This window comes from Salarias fasciatus, chromosome 5 (genome assembly GCF_902148845.1).
Source record: "Salarias fasciatus chromosome 5, fSalaFa1.1, whole genome shotgun sequence".
In the NCBI taxonomy this organism is placed as follows: Eukaryota; Metazoa; Chordata; class Actinopteri; order Blenniiformes; family Blenniidae; genus Salarias; species Salarias fasciatus.
The window spans coordinates 29,069,419-29,088,284 of NC_043749.1; the positions used below are offsets into that span (position 1 = coordinate 29,069,419).

Consider the following 18,866-nt stretch of genomic DNA (forward strand, 5'->3'; position numbering starts at 1 on the left):
AAGCGGATCAGCTCCAGCAGCTCGGTCCGGAGCAGCGGCGGCTCCCGGAGGCTGAGCGGCTTCGGGGCCCCAGGGGGCTTCAGCGGGGTCTCGCTCAGCAGCAGCTCCCTCTACAACAACGGCCACCACCACCACCCGGGCCTGGCGGCCCCGCTGGCCTCCCTGTCGGTCAACAAGAGCCTGCTGGCCCCCCTCAACCTGGAGATCGACCCCAGCCTGTCCATGAGCCGGGCCCACGAGAAGGAGCAGATCAAGAGCCTGAACAACCGCTTCGCCAGCTTCATCGACAAGGTCACTCCTCCACCTCTCTCTCACTCCGTTTCAGCTTCAATATTCAGTGTGTTCAAATAATGTCAGTTCTTATCAAGTTGCTCTTGATCAGTGAAAAATGATTAAAGTCATTCAGGAATGATTGTCAGATATGTTTAATGTGAAAACAGTTTTGAACTGCAGCACAAACACCTTCCTGCTCACCAAACAGGACGAAATGTTCTGCTGAGATCAGCTGATCTACTTTATTCTGCTTTCTGTCAATCACCTCTGAGACTGTCAGAGTCCGGCTAAAGAAAACCCTCACAAGGCAGTCTGAGATACCCTAATTTTTCATTATTTAACTGAATAACAATAAACTTCATTTGAATGGAATTTAGGTTCATTTGAATTCGACATCCAGGTTCTTTTTATATAAACTTCAGATTCACTGTGTTGTATCCTGGAGGTTCACTTTGGCGCGGCGTTCAGGTTGAGCGTTCAGTTTTAATTCATCATTTGGTTCATTCTCCTGTCGTGTTCAGGGTGAAATCAATTAAACTTTTTGCTTTGATGTATTTTATTTTTCCGTTTCACTTTGATGAGTTCAGATTCAGTTGAACATCTTGACTTGACAAGAGCGTTAAAGTCAACCTGAACGCTGAATTGAATACACGAATGAGCGTAAATGACCTTTAAAGACGGCGTGCTGATCTGCTGAAGGTGTTGTGGGCTGAATGTGAGAAGCTTGTTGATGCTCTTGAAGAGCAGCGGTTTCCCAGCGCAGGAGTGAGCCGCCCTGTGATAAAGGCGGACATCGATACCCTACTTAGGGGACATCTCTGCTTTCTCACGGAGTGGGTTAACACTGCCACAAAGGAGGCTTTGTGTTCGTCTTCATCTCACATCGGGACAGAAACACTTCATCATCCTCCTTTTGCTGTTAATCATCCCAGATCAGACTATTGTAGATATTCCTGGACAAAGTGAGATAAAAGGATGGAGCTCGTGAAATGATGAAAAATAAACCATTCTTTATCACATTACATTATGCAAATAGAGAAATGAATAGGATGACGTGATTAGTTTTATAAAATATAATTATACAGTGTGTTTTCAGTAGATACAGTTATAAAGAAATTCTTCAGTATGAACAAAGCGGTTACAATCATCGAAACATCAGTTAACATAAGGGCCTGTCGGGAGGTTATTTTCTTGTTGTGATTCTTGTTAGCAATGAAACTTTACCTTTGGAAAGCCCCATTATTTCCCTTTTTCAGAACATGCATTTGTGGGATGAGCAGCTCTGTGTTGAACCCGTAAACATATAAATCCTCTCTCCCTGACAGATTTTCTTCAGCGTGACTGAAAGATTGAGCTCATAAAAGCTCATTTAGCAGCAGTTAGGGTTTGTATGCCTTCGTGACAATATATTAAATATATATCTGTGGGTTTTTTTATGCCACAATATTTCCAAAATAAGGTTTTCTTACTGCTGAACACGATCCTGACTACAGCATGGCTCTAGAAATGTGTGAAACTGCAGGGTTTTGTTTGAGAAGCCTTCTGTGTGCAGCGGAGGGTTCGACCGCCCGGTTATCAGGAGTGATGTTGTGAAAGTTCACAGGAACACTGAAGAGCTCGTCCATCCGTCTCCGTGAAACAGAAGCTTGACTTCCCTGCTAATGGCCTCCTCACAAAGGAAGCCCTGTTCCTCCGTCTTTTACCGGTGAAACACCAGCCCGCTGCTCGCCGCCGGTGTCTCTAATCCACTCAGTGACCCAGCAGTGAAAACTACCAAAATGGAAAGTTGAGTAAACCGATAGACGAGCCCGCCGGTACAGATACGGACCGCGTAATCCGACCCCAGCGGCCTCAACGTCCAATGAAACATTAACGAGCTGCTTCCCTCCCGTGCAGAAGTCATTAGTTAGATGCAGCAGGCGGACTGAGTTTGACCTCCCGCACGACGGCGACCCGGTTTGAGCCCCGCCGGGACGTTTAGTGACATGCATGTAGGCTCGCCTCTGCACAAGCCATCCCTGATTGCATGCGGGCGTCCATTAAAAAGAGGCCTTCAGAGAAATGAAGAATGCATGAGGGAGTTTAAACAGCCTGAATCGGAGGCACCGGGCCGCCGGCCCATTTCCGTCCCATTGAGCCGAGCTGAAACCTGATCAGTCGGGTCAGACGCGGCGTGGTCGCATCTCACAGCCCGACGATCCTGCCGCAGGCTGAAGGCAGGCTTTGTGTTGGGAGGTATAATAGGAGGTGGATAAACCCGGCCGTGAGCTGGAAACCTGAGGCCGGCGGGGCCGAGGCTGAAGTGTTGACACGTCGTCCACCTCCACCTCCGTTTACCGGAGACAGCAGATCATTTCCACTCCAAATGACAGTTATTTTGATCAATTTGACTCGTGAACATTAGAGTTCCGCTCGGGTCAATGAGCAGGACGAGATGCAAGAACAGCCTTCAGCCAAAACTCAGGCCTTTTTGCACAACTGCATTTTCTAGTGAAAACATTAAACTTTCATAGTGTTTTGAGGGTAACTTCATTCATTCACTAGACGTCCAGCAGGAAAACGACATTGTTTTCAGTGTTTCTGCCATTGTCGTGGAAATGGTGAAACTTTTCTGAAATGAAGACGTGAAACCGATGCGTCTTCGCTTCAGGCCTGAGCTCGCCGCCTGTTTGTGCTCTGCAGGTGCGTTTTCTGGAGCAGCAGAACAAGATGCTGGAGACCAAGCTGGAGCTGCTGCAGGGTCAGGGCGTGGGCCGGTCCAACGTGGAGCCCATGTTCGAGGCCTACATGGCGGGTCTGCGGCGTCAGATGGACCTGGTCAACAACGACAAGACCAAGCTGGACGGGGAGCTGAGGAACATGCAGGGCCTGGTGGAGGACTACAAGCACAAGTGAGGGTCCGACCGCACACCCAGTCCTCACAGGACGGCGCTCTAAACTTCACCCTCCGTCTGCAACAGGTACGAGGAAGAGATCAACAAGAGGAACAACCTGGAGAACGACTTTGTGATCCTGAAGAAGGTCAGAGTGCAGAGTGACACGGGTGTGGCCCGTAAGACGACCCGGCCCATTGTCCCCTCTGTCCCTGCTGCTTTCACACAGCGTCAAACGTTCCTCTTCACCATCACACCAGACACGTCTCTGTTCTACATTTACCATGTTTGGTTTTATCGCCCTTCAAAAGAAAATCCTCACCGACGCAAACACGTAAATAATCGTATGAATTAGAAGTGTGAGGTTTGTGTTCTGAATCCTTCTGTCTGCCTGCTCCGTGTTCTGTCAGGATGTGGACTCAGCCTACCTGGTCAAAGCGGATCTGGAGGATAAAGTCGGAGCTCTGACGGATGAAATCAACTTCCTGCGTAACGTCTACGAGGAGGTGCTCGAACATCTCCGCTCTCCTCTCTTCTCCAGCAATGCCGTCCACTGCATCTGTTTAAGATCAACAAACTTCACAGAAACTACAAAAAGAATCTTTGTTTTCCAAGAAATTCAATCTGATTTCTTCAGTTCTGACTCTGTATAAGGATTTATTCAAAGCAAGAAAGAAATTATTGCAATAATCTATTAAATCTGGAATGAATAATTGGAGACAATTTGCTGCATGGATGCACGAAGCTTTATTAATGAAGGTCAAGAATTGATTGTATTATTCTAAACATTAAAGAATATATACTTTTTGCATTGTGCACAAAATTGAGAACTGCCATCTTTCAATTTATTTTATTTATTTTATTTTATTTTATTTTATTTTATTTTATTTTATTTTATTTTATTTTATTTTATTTCCTTATTGTATTGTATTTTTATTTATACATGTTTCTAAGCATCCAAATTTCATTGAATGCTTGTTATACAATGACAATAAAGGCTTTCTAATTCTGATTCTAATAAAACACAGAGAATCTGTTTTTGGGCAACATCAGAGCAGATAAAGACATAAAGAACTTGTTGTTGTTTCCGGCGCTTCAGGAGCTGCGCGAGCTGCAGGCCAGCATCAAGGACACCTCGGTGGTGGTGCAGATGGACAACAGCCGCAGCCTCAACATGGAGCAGATCGTCTCCGAGGTCAAAGCCCAGTACGAGGAGATCGCAGCCCGCAGCCGAGAGGAGGCCGAGGCCTGGTACAAGAGCAAGGTCAGGACCCGGAACCCAGGAACCCAGACGGAGGCGTTCGGGACAACCTGACTCGTCTCTCTCTGCAGTTCGACCAGATGTCGGTGCAGGCCAGTCAGTTTGGAGACGAGCTGCGCGTCGTGAAGGGAGAGGTCGCAGAGGTCAACCGGCTGATCGGCCGCCTGCAGAGCGAGATCGAAGCGGTCAAGGCTCAGGTACGGTCTCAGCTCGGCCTCCCCGGAGTCCGTCCCCACAGCCACACTCAGCACGGAGGGCTTTTCACAGCGCGGCGGTCTGGAGAACCAGCTGGCTGAGGCCGAGGAGCGAGGAGAGCTGGCCGTGAAGGAGGCCAAGGCGCGGACCAGAGACCTGGAGGACGCGCTGCAGAGAGCCAAGCAGGACATGGCCCGGCAGCTGCGCGAGTACCAGGTGAGGCCGGAGCTCAGGCACAGTGACACTGGAGTCAAAGAGTCCAGCTGAGTCCATTCAAACTGTAAAAACAAACCCGGTCTTCACCTGCAGGACCTGATGAACCTGAAACTGGCTCTGGACATCGAGATCGCCACCTACAGGAAGCTGCTGGAAGGAGAGGAGGACAGGTGAGAGGAGGAGGGCAAAACTTCATCACTGCTGCCGTCAGCGGTCACTGTTATGGTGAAGAGTCCAACAATGACCCAAAAAACTGATTTTTACATTGTTTATTTAGGTATTTTTATTTTATGCAGTCGTTAAACATTGATATATTTGGATCTTTTTTTTAAATTATGGAGAACTTAAAGTGTATTTTATGTTTGAAAGATGCTATATGAATAAAACTATTCTGATTTATTCATGTAATTGATGCAGAAATAAGCCATGACTTTAAGGATTTCCCTAAATGAAGGCTTGAGAAAATCATTTGTCTTTTTAAACACCAGTGCCAATCCCTTTTTTCCATTTAAACATTTGTTTTATTTCCATTTTGCAAAAAATAACAATAGAAAAAAAGGAATATGTGTAGAGTGTGTTGAATGCCCTGTTTCACAGTATTCATACATTAACTTCAATAAGAAGTGTGAGCACTGGTGTCTCCTCCTCTGCAGACTCGGGCAGCAGTCCATCCTCAACATCCAGGCCGTTTCCAACTACAGTAAGTAACCTGAGCAGCATCCTCCTCCGTGCACGACATCCGGGAAACTGATCTTTCACCATCTTTAAAACCCCTCCGCCTCCCTTCCCGTCTCCAGCCGCTAAAAGCACCAACGGCTTCCACAGCAGCTCTCCGGCTCCGAAGCTGCTGATAAAGACCACTGAGACCAGAGACAGCACCAGATTCAACATCCACTGAGCTGAAAAGTCTATTTGCTCGTCATGGTGGCCTCTGGGATGCATGCAGGGCTTGTGATTATTTACCTAGAGTTATTGGGGGTGAAAATCATGTAAACACGGATCATAAAGAGGGAGTATTACTGAAGTATCTACTGGAGTCATTTGTGGTGAATTTATAAGAATGTAGGCGTTATATAGTCTTTAAAATCAGGGTAGTGGTTCCCAGCCAGGGGTCCGGGGCCTCGTTGGGAGAGGGCTTGATCAAATTAAATGAAATATAACCAGAATAAGGCTTTTTAAGATTCTACAGGACTGAGGGCCTGTTTACACGACAAAGATTTCAAGTGAAAATGTTAAACTTTCGCTGCCAAAACAGCGCACAGAGTCATCAAAAGGCAGGTTTTTGCTGTACAACTCAAATGGGAGCTTCTTGAAAATACGCCAACTCTGTCATCATATAAATGGAGGAAAAAACAACTCTTTCAAAATGTCCTGACTCCATCTTGGTGTAGAAGCGCTGCTGCTACGAATGAGCGTCACGGCTCAGTAGACGGACAGTAACAACGATGTGTAAACAGACATCGTTTTCAAAACATTTTGTTCAAACACAAATCTTTTCTGAAGCAAAAATGTAAAACTTATGCATTTTCACTTGAAATGTTGCAGTGTAAATAATGCATGAACAATAGAAAGAGTGGGTGTGGCCTCCACTGGTCAGAGGTCAGAGGTCACAGGGGTTTAGTTTCTGTGTTTAGGACTCAGATTAGTCGTTTGTATTCAGACTTTTTCATGCTGTTGATGTGAAAATCTTCATCAAAGGAGGAGTTTTGGGGGTTTAAGTTTTTCTTTATTGTTGCTTTCTTCAATAAACTGAACAAGAACAAAAATGTTTCTCTCTATCATTTTTTGAATAAGAATCTGAATAAATCGTGACATCCAGATGAGTGAAATGTGCCAACAAAGGTTTAATGGCAGTACCAGGAATACATCTTCCAATTATGAACACTGACTCACACTATCTAGTCCTCCTACAATGTTTTAATCTGAATAAAAACAGGGAATATAGCATGTAAACTAGTTATAGCATGTAAACTAGAATAAAAATAAGAAAATAGTGGCGATAGGCAAGAAAAACAGTGTGTAAAGATTTTACAATAGAAGTTAAAAAACTGACATGTGCAATACACCCCTGAATGTGCAATATTTATACCTCTGAAATGTTCAATATATGATACAGTGTAGCCTTAGGATAGCTGTAACTGTCCATGGATATGGGATGTGCAGATGACCTTTCTGAGGTCAGATGATCAGAGGGATTTGAGGAGGGGTCCACTGCTTTAGCAGCAAGCCTTTTAAAGTGCTTGGTGCCAGTATAGTGGGTCAAAGAAGTATAGTTTTATATCCAGGCATTACCGGTACATTGATGTTCACTGTGACATTATTGGTAACAATGGAGGATTGCTCACTGCAGAGCAGGAAAGAAGGTCATTTAAGTGACACTGCCTAATGGTTGTAATGTCAGATGATTAATTAAAAAAAAAAGTGGTCAATGACTCAAAAGTGCCTCCCTGACGCCATCCAGTGGTTATTTTATATCACAATCCGTCCACGCATTAAAAATATTTGAAATGAAGGTTCTGAGGTTGAAAGACAGAAATTATTATTATTTATTTATTGCAGTAAACAGCAGATATGAAAATAAAAAGAAATTAAGGTCGTATTTAATTTGTAGTTTTGATGCTATTTATTTAAATTGAGACGAGATTAACTTTATTGACCCAGCAGCATCAAGGCCTTAACCTCACATCAGCGCACATTATACACAATTCTGGGAAAATCTGGGAATAATAAATTAATTCAGAGGACTTCACCGAAAAGCACGTAAAATCGGTAAATTTTAAACAGATTGCCCGGTAACCGCCGGCTGAGGGGAGCACGAGCCCATGTGGAAGCGGGTTGGGCGACGTGCTCACGCCTCACGCGTCCCATTTTCTTCCTGCTCTGATTGGTGGAGATGGAGATGTTTTCGCGCCAACCCCGGTGCATTGTGGGAGTTGTATGCAGAAGTTGGAGGTCCGTGTTGCGTGGACGTCCGCGGAGGGGCGTCGTGTTTAGCCTTTTAAACTCCGGAGGGGATTTAAAACGCCACACGGTGAGTCAGCACGAATGCGGGGCGAGGAGTCCTCGGATTCGGAGTCGGGGAGGATGGAGGAGAGCTCGGTGCGGAGGAGCTTGGAGGCGCTGTGTCAGGAGCTGAACATGGACGAGCAGACAGCCACTGAAGCAATGGACAACTTCACCGCTATCTGGAACACGTACACGCTGGAGGCGAGTCCACAAATCGATTCCTTCACTACCTAACGGGCTTTTTAGGGGCTGAATCGACCACTCAGGAGACTCTGTGCTGAAGTAAACATCGGTTAAAGGGCTCCAGCTAATGTCTGTTTTTAATTTCCAGTCCCGGAACCATGAAACCACGACACGTTTCCGGTCACCACTAGCCGACACAGCTGGTTGTTATTGTTAGTTTTAGGGCCACAAATCTCTGGAGTTATATTTTGCACTACAGTTATTTTAATGACAAACATTTATCAACACCATTCAAGTAATAACTGTCTAATGCCTTTTAACTTGCGTTTCGTTATTACATATCTTAATGGTTCTACGCTATTATTAGTGCATTATTTACAGCATGTATGTAGATAACAGCTACACGTGACTCTCGCTGACTATGTAATTATTTATACATTTAATCCCCCCTGACTGCTGGACGGTCTTCGTTACAGGCCATTTTCAACTGCATCCAACTTTCGTTTTCCAGACTACATTTAGTTTCAAACACAAATTAAGCTGAATGCGTGGTTTTCAACAGAAGTCTGATAACAGAATGTCGCCTCAAAATGTCCTCCCTGGATTGCTGTGAGATTGAGTAAAGATACAACTATCTTGGTGTCTGGCTTGACAGTAAACTTACATTTGAAATCCATACACATGTTCTGCTCATGAAGGTTAAATCCCATATAGCACCATAAAAAACCCCTCCTTTACACTCTCCATCACACAACTTCTGGTTAAAATGACACTTCTCTCTATCTTCGATTATTGGAATGTAATTTGCAGATTTGCCTGAAAAGCCGTCCTTCACAAGCTGGATGTTAACACCTTGCTGCTATCTGCAACTCCGTTCAGCACTCACCACTGGTGCCTCCTTTCCCTGATACATTATTTCAAAACTCTGTATCTACAGTCAGTTCTCAATATCCACAACATCATTCAGTCTGTGTTCTGGTAGATTCTTCAGGCTGGTGTGATTTTATCACACTTACATGCTTTGTCAACAAAGTGGTTTGATGGCACATAGTTCTGAATCAAGATAACAAAATGAAAGAAAAGTAAGTACATTTAACCAAAGCGTAATTATCATGTCTTTGTAGTATTGCTTTTATTATCAACATGAACAACAGAAGTGTTGCCAATTAAAATCTTAAAGGCTTTACAGTCATTAAAAAAAAACAAAAAAACAAAATGTGAATATAATCTAACATCAGATTGGTTTTAAACATTTTTAAATCATGTTATTGCACTTTATACTCTTGAACACAACCACAACTGAAATTTTACTCCTATTCTTGTGTATACACAGTGTCGAAATAATCGACAGTATGCACATTTATTAGTATTCTTCTGTTTAGTGTTATCATTAACTGCTACAGGGTTAGACTTAGTTTTTCCATGGGACTGCCTTGTAACTGAACTCATCCAAAATATGAGGAAGAAATCCTGAAAATGTTTGTTTTACAATCCAGTTCAGTGACAGTGCCACTTTGCAAAACATGCACTGATTCAGATTGAATGAAGTAGAGATATTAAGGAGAAGCGATGTCCTTGGGGGTGGCCTGACTTTTGCACATGACTACGAAGCATCTCTGCATGCACACCACAATAGCGGCAGTGTACTACAGCACACAATGAAATTGTGCGAGTATGGTGAGCGAAGCTGATCCCACATAGTGTTAAATATGTATGATAATCTGGATTCCACAATAACAGGGACTTATATAGACCAGAAACCTGTGTTTTCGGGGTTATTTTGTGTCTCTAATTCTCCGTTTACACAACATTTTCAAGTGAAAACAGAAAACCTTTGTTGCATTTTGAGTGTGTGTTTACAGCACAGTGGTGATCAGAGACACTGGAAACTTTGTGGTGTAAAGGGAATTAAAAATGTGTGTGTGTGTCTTTGATCTGTTCACTTGCCTTCATCCGTCATCTGCTAGAATCGGTTGGATGAAGCGAGATGATGACGGACATTAAAGTCATCATGACTGTGGACGTACGTGTTGGAATCTATGAGTAAATCGAGTTTTTGCTTTGTCAGGGAGAGGTGGTCCACTGGTTGGCCTGTTCGCTGTACGCTGCCTGCAGGAAGGGATCCACTCCCACTGTGGGCAAAGGGCTGATGGAGGGGAACTGCGTCTCCCTCACCAGGATCCTTCGCTCCTCCAAACTCAGGTCAGAAACTTCAGCTGCAGACCGTAAACACACATGCTTCTCAATGAAAGTGGATATCTTCACTGCTGTGAAAGACTGAGGACTCCTCGGTCAAACCGGGGGTCTTTAGCTTGTCTGTTACGGTTGACTGTAACCTTCACTAAGTTACATCTATCTATCTTTCAAAGGGAGTTTTTTCTAGCTATTTGAGGTGAAAGTTCAGTTAAAACATGAGAAAATCTCCTTGTGTTTCATATCAGGTGATAAATGTCGAGTTTCAAAGCTCTCCTTACCATGAAGTAAAGAAAACAATTCAATGTAAACAGACTGATTTGCTTTCGCTGCTGATTATCCTGGTTTATCTGTATGTGTGATATAAATCAGAGAAGAAGTTTAATCCAGTGAAAAGTGTGTAAAAACGGCACATTCAGCCATAAAGCTTGCAGACTCCTAGATTAAATCCTCCTCATATCTGGGTCATAAACTGCATGATTCAGCATCTGTTAGTGTTGTTCGTAATGCTGGTATAATGACGCTTACTCTCGGATTTCTGCCGTCTTCCTCTCTGCCGGGGGCTGTTTTAGATCATAAAAGGCAGTTGAAGTCAGGAAGAACAAGCCTCGTTGTTCTGTCAGCTTGGACGGGCCGTGTTGTGGTTTTATTCAGCAGTGTGTTTACACTCCAACACCGTTTGTACCAGTAAATAAGAATTTTCATGTAAATTTGGGAAGCATCAATACTGAGCACTTACTATTGGGTACTTGCCAATGCTGAGTGCTAATGTGAGTAGTTATTAAATGCAAGCTTGTTTGGCTACCTCATAAACAAATTTGATTAAAGTTTTTGTGAATAAAAATCAGCTTCCTTTTCCAAAGGCGAAATCCACTGGATAGGATGCATATTTCAGCTGATAAAATATTGAAATATTGTATTTATTTGCACCTCATTATCAAATGAAACATGGAAAACAAATGAGGAGTTAGCAGCATGTCACATTAATAACATAAAGCCTCAGACACATGCAGAAACTCTGTTGCCTGGAAAAAGAAGCAGAAATTGTCCCTTTTCACACCATACGATACTTTCCTGATTGCACCGCAGACGAGGCCCTCTCTGGAGTGAATTGTAACATGAATGTTTTGTTTGTCCCTGCCGCAGTCTGATCCAGTTCTTCTCTAAGATGAGGAAGTGGTCGGACATGTCGAACCTGTCGCAGGACTTCAGGCTGCGACTGGAGCGTCTGGAGAGAAACTTCGAGGTCTCCACCGTCATCTTCCGCAAGTTCGAGCCCATCTTCATGGACATGTTCCAGAACCCCCAGGGGGGCGAGCCGCCGCGGCAGCCACGCAGCAGGAAGCACAGGCACGGCACGCACAGACACACACACACACTCTGAAACTTTTTGAATACACTCCATGTCCATGGAAACTGGGCGAAATGAAACATTTCTAAAACACTTCGACTCAATTTTTGAAGCGTTTTTGTGTAAACAAGAACCTTTTCTGCGTTTTCACTGGAGTCGTCATTTAAACTGGTCCAGAGTCAGAGTGTCTTGTCTAACACACACTGTGTGTGTGTTTGTGTCTCTCTGGCCCTGCAGGCGGCTGCCCTGTCACATCAGCGATGTGTTCAAGTTCTGTTGGACTCTGTTTGTCTACACCAAAGGTAAAATTCACGGCCCATGGCTGTGTTTATGCATTTATCTGCATTTTTTTCTGATGACTGTATTGAAAAGCCGTGTTTGTTTGTGTGTGAAGGTAACTTCCGTATGATCGGCGACGACCTGGTGAACTCGTACCACCTGCTGCTCTGCTGCCTGGACCTGGTGTTCGGGAACGCTCTGCTGTGCGCCAACAGGAGAGACCTGATCAACCCCTCCTTCAGAGGTGAGCGTCACCTGAAGCTGAACTCCCTCCCTGCGGTCCGTGTCCTGGCGCCGACGCCCTCTCTGTGCACAGGTCTGCCCGCCCAGTACCGCGCAGACGGCCACGTCTCCTCCGACGAGCCTCCCCCGTGTGTGCTGGAGCGGCTGTGCGAGCTGCACGACGGGCTGGTGGTGGAGGCCAAAGGCATCAAGCAGCACTACTTCAAACCCTACATCCAGAAGCTCTTTGACAAACAGGTACAGTCAAGACAATGAATCGAGCGTTCATGGAGGACGTAAATAGATTTCAGCTTCCATCAACAGCAGGTGGTTCCATCCCGATGAGCCTCTCTGCAGCACGGATGTTTAACATCTTCTAATCAGATTAAAGAAAAGCAGCATTTCAATACAATCCCCGGTCCTTAATCCTCACTTTTCCCTCAGTCGATGATCCGGCTTGCTTGTAGGTGTTTGATGGGAAGCAGATATTCCACTCTTTCTCTGTCTGTTCTTGTAATCTCATCCTAATGTCTCTTTTTAACAATCAGATCCTGAAAGGCAACGAGGATCACCTGACAGAAATGCTGGACCCTCAAAACTTTATTGACAACAAGTAAGCAAGACGAACACACACCCCGATCCGCCTTTCTGCCTCTGGCTCCTGAGTCTTTAATTAGCATTAGCGTGTTTAGCAGGCCTTGTTTGTCACTGTGTGTGTGTGTGTGTTCTGCAGTAAAGCCATAAACCGAGAGTACGAGGAGTACGTGTTGACAGTGGGAGACTTCGACGAGCGGGTGTTTCTGGGAGCCGACGCAGACGAAGAAATCGGAACTCCGAGGAAGATCGTTCAGGATCCGTTAGCCAGCCAGAGCCACCAGCTGCAGCAGCACATGGAGAAGGTAAACGCACACGAGAAGCTGCTTTTACAGTGGCTCCATGAACCGTTGGACCAAAACGCAACAAGAGTTTTGTGTTTTCACGTGTAAACGTAGTTAGCTGGTCCTGAAACAACTCTCTGTTGTTGTTGCAGTCTGGCTCTCTCGCCCCCTCCACCCCTCTGACGGGGCGGGTCTACCTGAAGGACAAGGAGCTGCTCGTCACGCCCGTCTCCTCGGCAACGCAGAGCGTCAGCCGGCTGCAGAGCATGGTGGCCGGTCTGAGGACGGCACCCAGCGAAGCCCTGATCCAGATCTTCAAGTCAGCATTTCTATTTCTGCCTCCCTTAATAGTAGAAGACCTCCATAACAACACGGCCTTTTGGAGTCGGATGTATGAGTTTAAGTGAGTTATTGTAATCTTTCCGTGTTGGTGTTTCAGGTCCTGCTCCAGAGATCCCACAGAGTCCATACTGGGTCGAGTAAAAACGCTCGGACAGACCTTCAAAGAACATTACACCAACGACTCCGAGGACACGCCCGGCGCTCACATCGGTACGGCACGCTGCTGCTGAGGAACAGATCAATGTTAAGATGGCTTCAGACGCCGTTGCACTGAACATCTCAGTTCTTTCCTCTTCAGTAGGGAAACCACCTCTTCCAACAGTTGACAGCTCTTCAGTCTGTCCGTTTCTTCCATTGCAGATTTTGCAGAGAACCGCATGAAGCTGGCGGAAATCCTCTACTACAAGATTCTGGAGAACGTCATGGCTCAGGAGACCAAACGGCTGCAGGGCAGAGACATGAGCGTAAGAACCTGACGGGCCGCTGACCTCTGCGTGTGTGTGAGCTGAATTCTGACTTGCTCCTGTCGTCGTTAGGCGTTGCTGGAGCAGGACATCTTCCACTGCTCCCTCATGGCGTGCTGCCTGGAGGTGGTGCTGTTCGCCTACAGCTCCCAGAGGACGTTTCCCTGGATCATCAACATCTTCAAGCTGGCTCCCTTCTACTTCTTCAAGGTGACGTTAACATCCAGGTCATAGAGCATCTTCCTTCAACTAAGAACCAACTTATAGAGCCTCTTCCTCCGCTGCTCAGGTGATCGAGGTGTTCATCCGCTCAGAAGAAGGCCTGTCCAGAGACATGGTGAAGCATCTGAACTCCATCGAGGAGCAGGTCCTGGAGAGCCGGGCGTGGGCCTCGGGCTCGGCCCTGTGGAGCGCCCTGCAGGCCGCTGGGAGCAAAGTGCCCACGGTGGAGGAGGTCATTGAGCTTTTTCAATAACTAGTGTTTTCAGTGGCTCCAGGCACCGCAAAGTTTCCTCTGCAGACACATGTTTCCTCATCTCACTTCTTTTCTCTCTCTGCAGGTCAACTTTTCCTCCAGTCTCGACTCTGGTTCTGGTTCTGGTTCTGGTTCCAGTTCTGGTTCTAACAGTGCGGGTCAGTCCCACCTCCCCTTGGTGGCTCTCTCCCCGATCATCCACCCCCGCATCAGGGAGTTCCGGTCAGGCCTGGGCAGTGCACGGAAAGGTGGGTTTGTTTCAGTCTGACCTTCATGATTTTTCACACCCTGTTAACTCAAAGTTGGATGGTTTGGAGCAAAGCTGGAAATTATTGGTCACTTTTAAGAAGGAAGTAATGATATCTGGATTTGTGACGCAGCTCAAACATCATCAAAGCTTTAATCCTGTGAAGTTACGATGATGATCCTCTGCTGCAAGAGAACGGAAGAAGTAGAAATACTGAAGCATTTACACTTCCAGACAGAGAAAAATAATATTTAATGTAATTTTAGCCACCAATGATTTGTTGGTAACAGTGATTCGGACTAACCTCCCGTCCTGCTCCACGCCTCCTCCTGCAGATGTTCCCCCCTCTCCGCTGTCGGTCCACGACCGGTACAGCTCTCCTGCGGCCGGCAGCGCTAAGCGGCGCCTCTTCGGAGACGACCCTCCGACCCCGGCGCCGGGCCTGGGCTCCGTGTCGTCTCCTGCCAAGAGGCTGACGTTCGGCTCCAGCGGCACCCTGAAGATCGGGGGCCAGACGGGGCAGACCACCATGCTCAGCATCCCCCTGCAAGGTGAGAGCGCGGCGCCCCGACCAAGAAGTCTGCGGAAGCTCCTGCTCGTTCCTGATTGGTCGCTTCGTCCGCAGGCACCAACAGCGAGCGGACCATCACGCTCATCCCGGTGCAGCCCTGCGACGCCTCCGGCACCGTCACGGCCCAGTTCCTGCTGACCACCTCACCCAGCCGGCCCCCCGCCCCGCCCTCTGCTCCCCTCACCGCTCCCGCCGCCGCCGCCACTGCCGCCGCCTCCGACAGCCAGGCGGGACGCCCGCGACGCACCGGGTCACTCGCCCTGTTCTTCAGGAAGGTACGAGCTGGAAACGTTTCTGATTAGGATGGGACGTGGCGCCCGGCGACCCCCGGCGGTTTCCTGACCCTCCGCCGGCCGCCGTGTGGTTCGCAGGTCTACCACCTGGCCAGCGTCCGTCTCAGAGACCTGTGCGTGAAGCTGGACATCTCGTCGGAGCTGCGGGGGAAAATCTGGACGTGTTTCGAGCACTCGATGGTCCACAACACCGAGCTGATGAGGGACAGACACCTGGACCAGCTGCTGCTGTGCAGCATCTACATCATCTCCAAAGTAAGACGCAGATGTTTCAAACTGTAACCGGCTGGAAAAGTGTTGTTAAGAGTGAGAGTCCGCGCTGAAGCGTGGAGGGAGATGTGTTTCTGACAGCAGACCTGTAGCCCCTCCCCCTCCCGGCAGAGAGACTTGGCTAAACGAAACCATGTTGTCTGTTGGAGGAGGAGTGTGACCAAACCGACTGTTTTCCTCTGACTAGATCACCAAAGAGCCTCACACCTTCCAGGACATCATGAAGTGCTACCGCAGCCAGCCGCAGGCCTGCAGCCACGTGAGGAACACACACTCACACACACTTCCATCACAGGCTTCAGTGCGTTACTGATGCGAGTGTGTATGTGTGTGTGACTGCAGGTGTATCGCAGCGTGTTACTGCATCACACTCCCAGAGACCCAGTGGCTGATGAAAACATGGAGGTGGATTCTGTTTCTGGAGGAGAATGTAAAAACACACACACACACAAACCACATGAGATGAAAAGGTCCCGGCCTCATCAGTCTTTTTTTTAAACTGCTGTTTGGTGTGTTTCTTGCAGCTGCAGAGAAAACCAATCAGCTCCCAGGAGACGCAAACGCCGAGCAGTCGGCGGAGGAGGAGCGAGGAGACCTGATCCAGTTCTACAACAGCATCTACATCCTGAAGATGAAGAGCTTCGCCCTGCGATACGCCTCCCACGATAACCGGGTACGACCCCTCCCCCCTCTCAGCGGCAGCTCGTCCGTCATCGCCGCGCTTTGACCTGACGGTGTATGTATGTGTGTGTGTGTGTGTGTCGCCCCCCTGCAGGCTGACGCTCCTCCTCTGTCTCCGTTCCCGACGGTCCGGGCTCAGCCGCTGTCTCCCCGCCGGGTCTCCCAGAGACACTCGCTGTACGTCTCCCCTCACAAGAACTCCTCCGGATGCCTCACGCCAAACTCCTACACCTACAGGATCAACAGCAGCCCGTCTAAGGTGAGCGCACACACACTTACACACACACACACACACACACACACACACACACACTCTCACTCCCCAGTCGGTGCACTGTGTGTGTTTCATGCAGCTGTGAGCTCATGTCTGTCCTCTCTGCAGGAGCTGTCGGACATCAACCGGATGATCCGGCAGGGCTGCGTGAGCAGGAAGCGGGCCTTCACCATGGAGGGCGACGTGATGATGTCATCAGCCTGCGACTCCCCCAGCAAGAGGGCGTGTCCGGAGAACGGCAGCAGCCAGGACGTGCTGCTGAAGCGCCTGCAGGACGTCGTGTCGGAGCGGCAGAGCCACTGACGGAGCGCGGGAGGTGAAAGGTCACACGTCTTCCCGAGGGATCCGGGCGCCGAGGTGTCGGGTTACAGTCAGAACCCGTGAGCAGTGCAATTCACGCCGCCGTCTTTTAACCACTGGTTTTAGTCCGACTACAACGGAGTCTCATAACGCGAAGAGACGGTCTGCAACCGAGATCACAAGTCCAAAACAGCTTAGACAGCAAGTCCAGCACACATACACACACACACACACACACACACACACACACACACTCTTCTGTTAGCGCCTAACCTCTCCCGGCCTTCTGTATTTAACTTTGTGTTCGTCCGGGCTCACATCCACAGCGATCCTTTTCAGACAGATTGATCTGAAAACTGTGTCATAGTTCGGCTTGTGTATCAGTTTTAGAGTTTTACTTCTGTGTCTTGTGACTTTGTGTGTTTTAGCGTTTGTTTTAAATGTTGTAAAGGAAACTAGAGGCGCACTGCTCACAGGAGGAGTGCCCTGCTGGCTCAACGTGTGTAGTATCTACACAATTTTAAATCTAACCTGTTACACAATCAGTTTTCATTCATGCTAGGAAAGAAGATCTCTAAACATTTTTCTGTGTTTTGCTTTTTCTTAATGGTTTGGTTTTAAAAGAAAAGAGTCCCAAACAAATCCGTTTGTTGTCAAAAGAAAGTAGTTTTCTTTCTCACTAACAGCCTGAAAAAAAATGCAATAATGGACAAAACTCGGCTTTTCTAACATGTAAGGTTTTTGTATTTCTTACAGTAAAGTTTTGTATATTAAAAACACTCGAGTCATTAAACACCTTGTTTGTGCTTTTTTCTACTATTCATATGACGGCTGCATCCATTGACATGCACAGGGAGAACATGAAGCTAACAGGCTCAGTTCCAGTGGGATGAACGGTGCTGTGTTTTTATTGATGGCAGTCTGTATAGCCAGTATTTGCTCAGCTCTCCAAATCACTGAATTCAGGAGTTGTGATCTCCTCCATGGCCACTCAGACCGTTCATTTAACTGTTTTATTTGCTGGAAGAAATGGATTTTTCTCGATTTCTGTGGCCGGGTTTTGTTTTTTTTTCAGTTTGTTGTGAACTTTCTGACCTCGAAAGTGAATCGGGGAGAAAACTGGATCGCGTTTCTGAACCAAAGTGCAGTGAGATTCAGAGAAAATTGCAACTGCTTTGGAGGATTTGAGGAGTTGAAAGAGATCCATAAAGCTGCGTGTCCTCCTGAATGCGATCATTTCTGATCCCGTTGGAGGGAATACAATGGCCCCGTCTAAAATTAGCCTGTTCGGATATTGAGGCCAGCTCTGCACGGGGCTGAGAACCCGCCTCTCGCTGGTTCCTCCTCCTCCCCTGACCTCACATCCTCCCAAGGTGAGCGGCGATCATCCGCCGCCGGCTGCACAGGCGCGTCCGGGCCGCCGCCGTGACACCAGATTATTCACCGTTTCACGGGCTGCTGCCTCCTTACATGGCTGACCCCCCCCCCCCATCCCGACAGCCGGTGGTCCACCACTGAGATTGGGTATCTGGGAGCTGCGTACAGAGGAAATCTGACATGTTTAATGTTTCTCAGGAGCTGCTTCCACTCGGTCTTTCTGCAGTTACTGCTGGAGCCTCCAGCCAAATCCCTTCTGTCTGTCTGTCTGTCTGTGTGTGTGTGTGTGTGTGTGTGTGTGTGTGTGTGTGTGTGTGTGTGTGTGTGTGAGAAGCACTCATCCAGCAGTCAAACATCTGGCCAGAGAGCTGCTCTAATCATTCAGAGTTCCCCCCTGTCAGCTGTACCTGGAAGATGGCGTCTAGTAACACTGATTCCACCTGAAATAACGTTTGCAAACACTTTCTAAAAGTATTTTTATTATTTTGCTGGAAGTCCCTCTCTCTAATAATTCTAACAACTGTGAAAACACCTGTGAGGAAGGCTTTAATCTGTAACTCTGAAAAGGACAGTTCTGAAAACCACCGCCTGTGAACAGTCTTAACCCATACCTCTGAATGTTCTTCTGATAGTTGAGAAAAC

General features: G+C 47.3%; 1 protein-coding gene across 2 annotated transcripts; it reads left to right on the forward strand.

Moving 5' to 3' along the window:
- Nucleotides 1-196: 196 nt before the first annotated feature.
- rbl1 (retinoblastoma-like 1 (p107)) lies at nucleotides 197-17,634 on the forward strand. 2 transcript variants are annotated; one of them, XM_030091393.1, is made up of 26 exons: nucleotides 197-291; nucleotides 2,956-3,164; nucleotides 3,234-3,294; nucleotides 3,557-3,652; nucleotides 4,246-4,410; nucleotides 4,479-4,604; nucleotides 4,675-4,818; nucleotides 4,912-4,988; nucleotides 8,999-9,002; nucleotides 12,251-12,310; nucleotides 12,601-12,665; nucleotides 12,786-12,951; nucleotides 13,077-13,249; nucleotides 13,370-13,482; nucleotides 13,633-13,736; nucleotides 13,809-13,946; nucleotides 14,026-14,190; nucleotides 14,297-14,459; nucleotides 14,794-15,009; nucleotides 15,084-15,304; nucleotides 15,401-15,577; nucleotides 15,780-15,851; nucleotides 15,935-16,022; nucleotides 16,117-16,265; nucleotides 16,368-16,532; nucleotides 16,656-17,634. In XM_030091393.1, the coding sequence occupies exons 1-26, from the start codon at nucleotides 223-225 to the stop codon at nucleotides 16,848-16,850; spliced, it is 3,381 nt and encodes a 1,126-aa protein (XP_029947253.1). In that variant the 5' UTR covers nucleotides 197-222; the 3' UTR covers nucleotides 16,851-17,634. The 2 variants fall into 2 exon arrangements, with proteins under 2 accessions (XP_029947253.1, XP_029947254.1); XM_030091394.1 differs by lacking the exons at nucleotides 197-291; nucleotides 2,956-3,164; nucleotides 3,234-3,294; ... (4 more) ...; nucleotides 4,912-4,988; nucleotides 8,999-9,002 and adding exons at nucleotides 7,764-8,025; nucleotides 10,076-10,209; nucleotides 11,347-11,550; nucleotides 11,789-11,853; nucleotides 11,946-12,074 and having other exon boundaries at nucleotides 12,147-12,310; nucleotides 13,083-13,249.
- Nucleotides 17,635-18,866: the final 1,232 nt, after the last annotated feature.

Bases quoted from the DNA above. Each gene is read 5' to 3' on its own strand.
- rbl1 (XM_030091393.1), top strand. From the start codon at position 223: ATGAGCCGGGCCCACGAGAAGGAGCAGATCAAGAGCCTGAACAACCGC. The intron at 13,483-13,632 runs GTACGGCACGCT...CTTCCATTGCAG, and splicing joins CACGCCCGGCGCTCACATCG to ATTTTGCAGAGAACCGCATG. The intron at 15,578-15,779 runs GTAAGACGCAGA...TCCTCTGACTAG, and splicing joins GCATCTACATCATCTCCAAA to ATCACCAAAGAGCCTCACAC.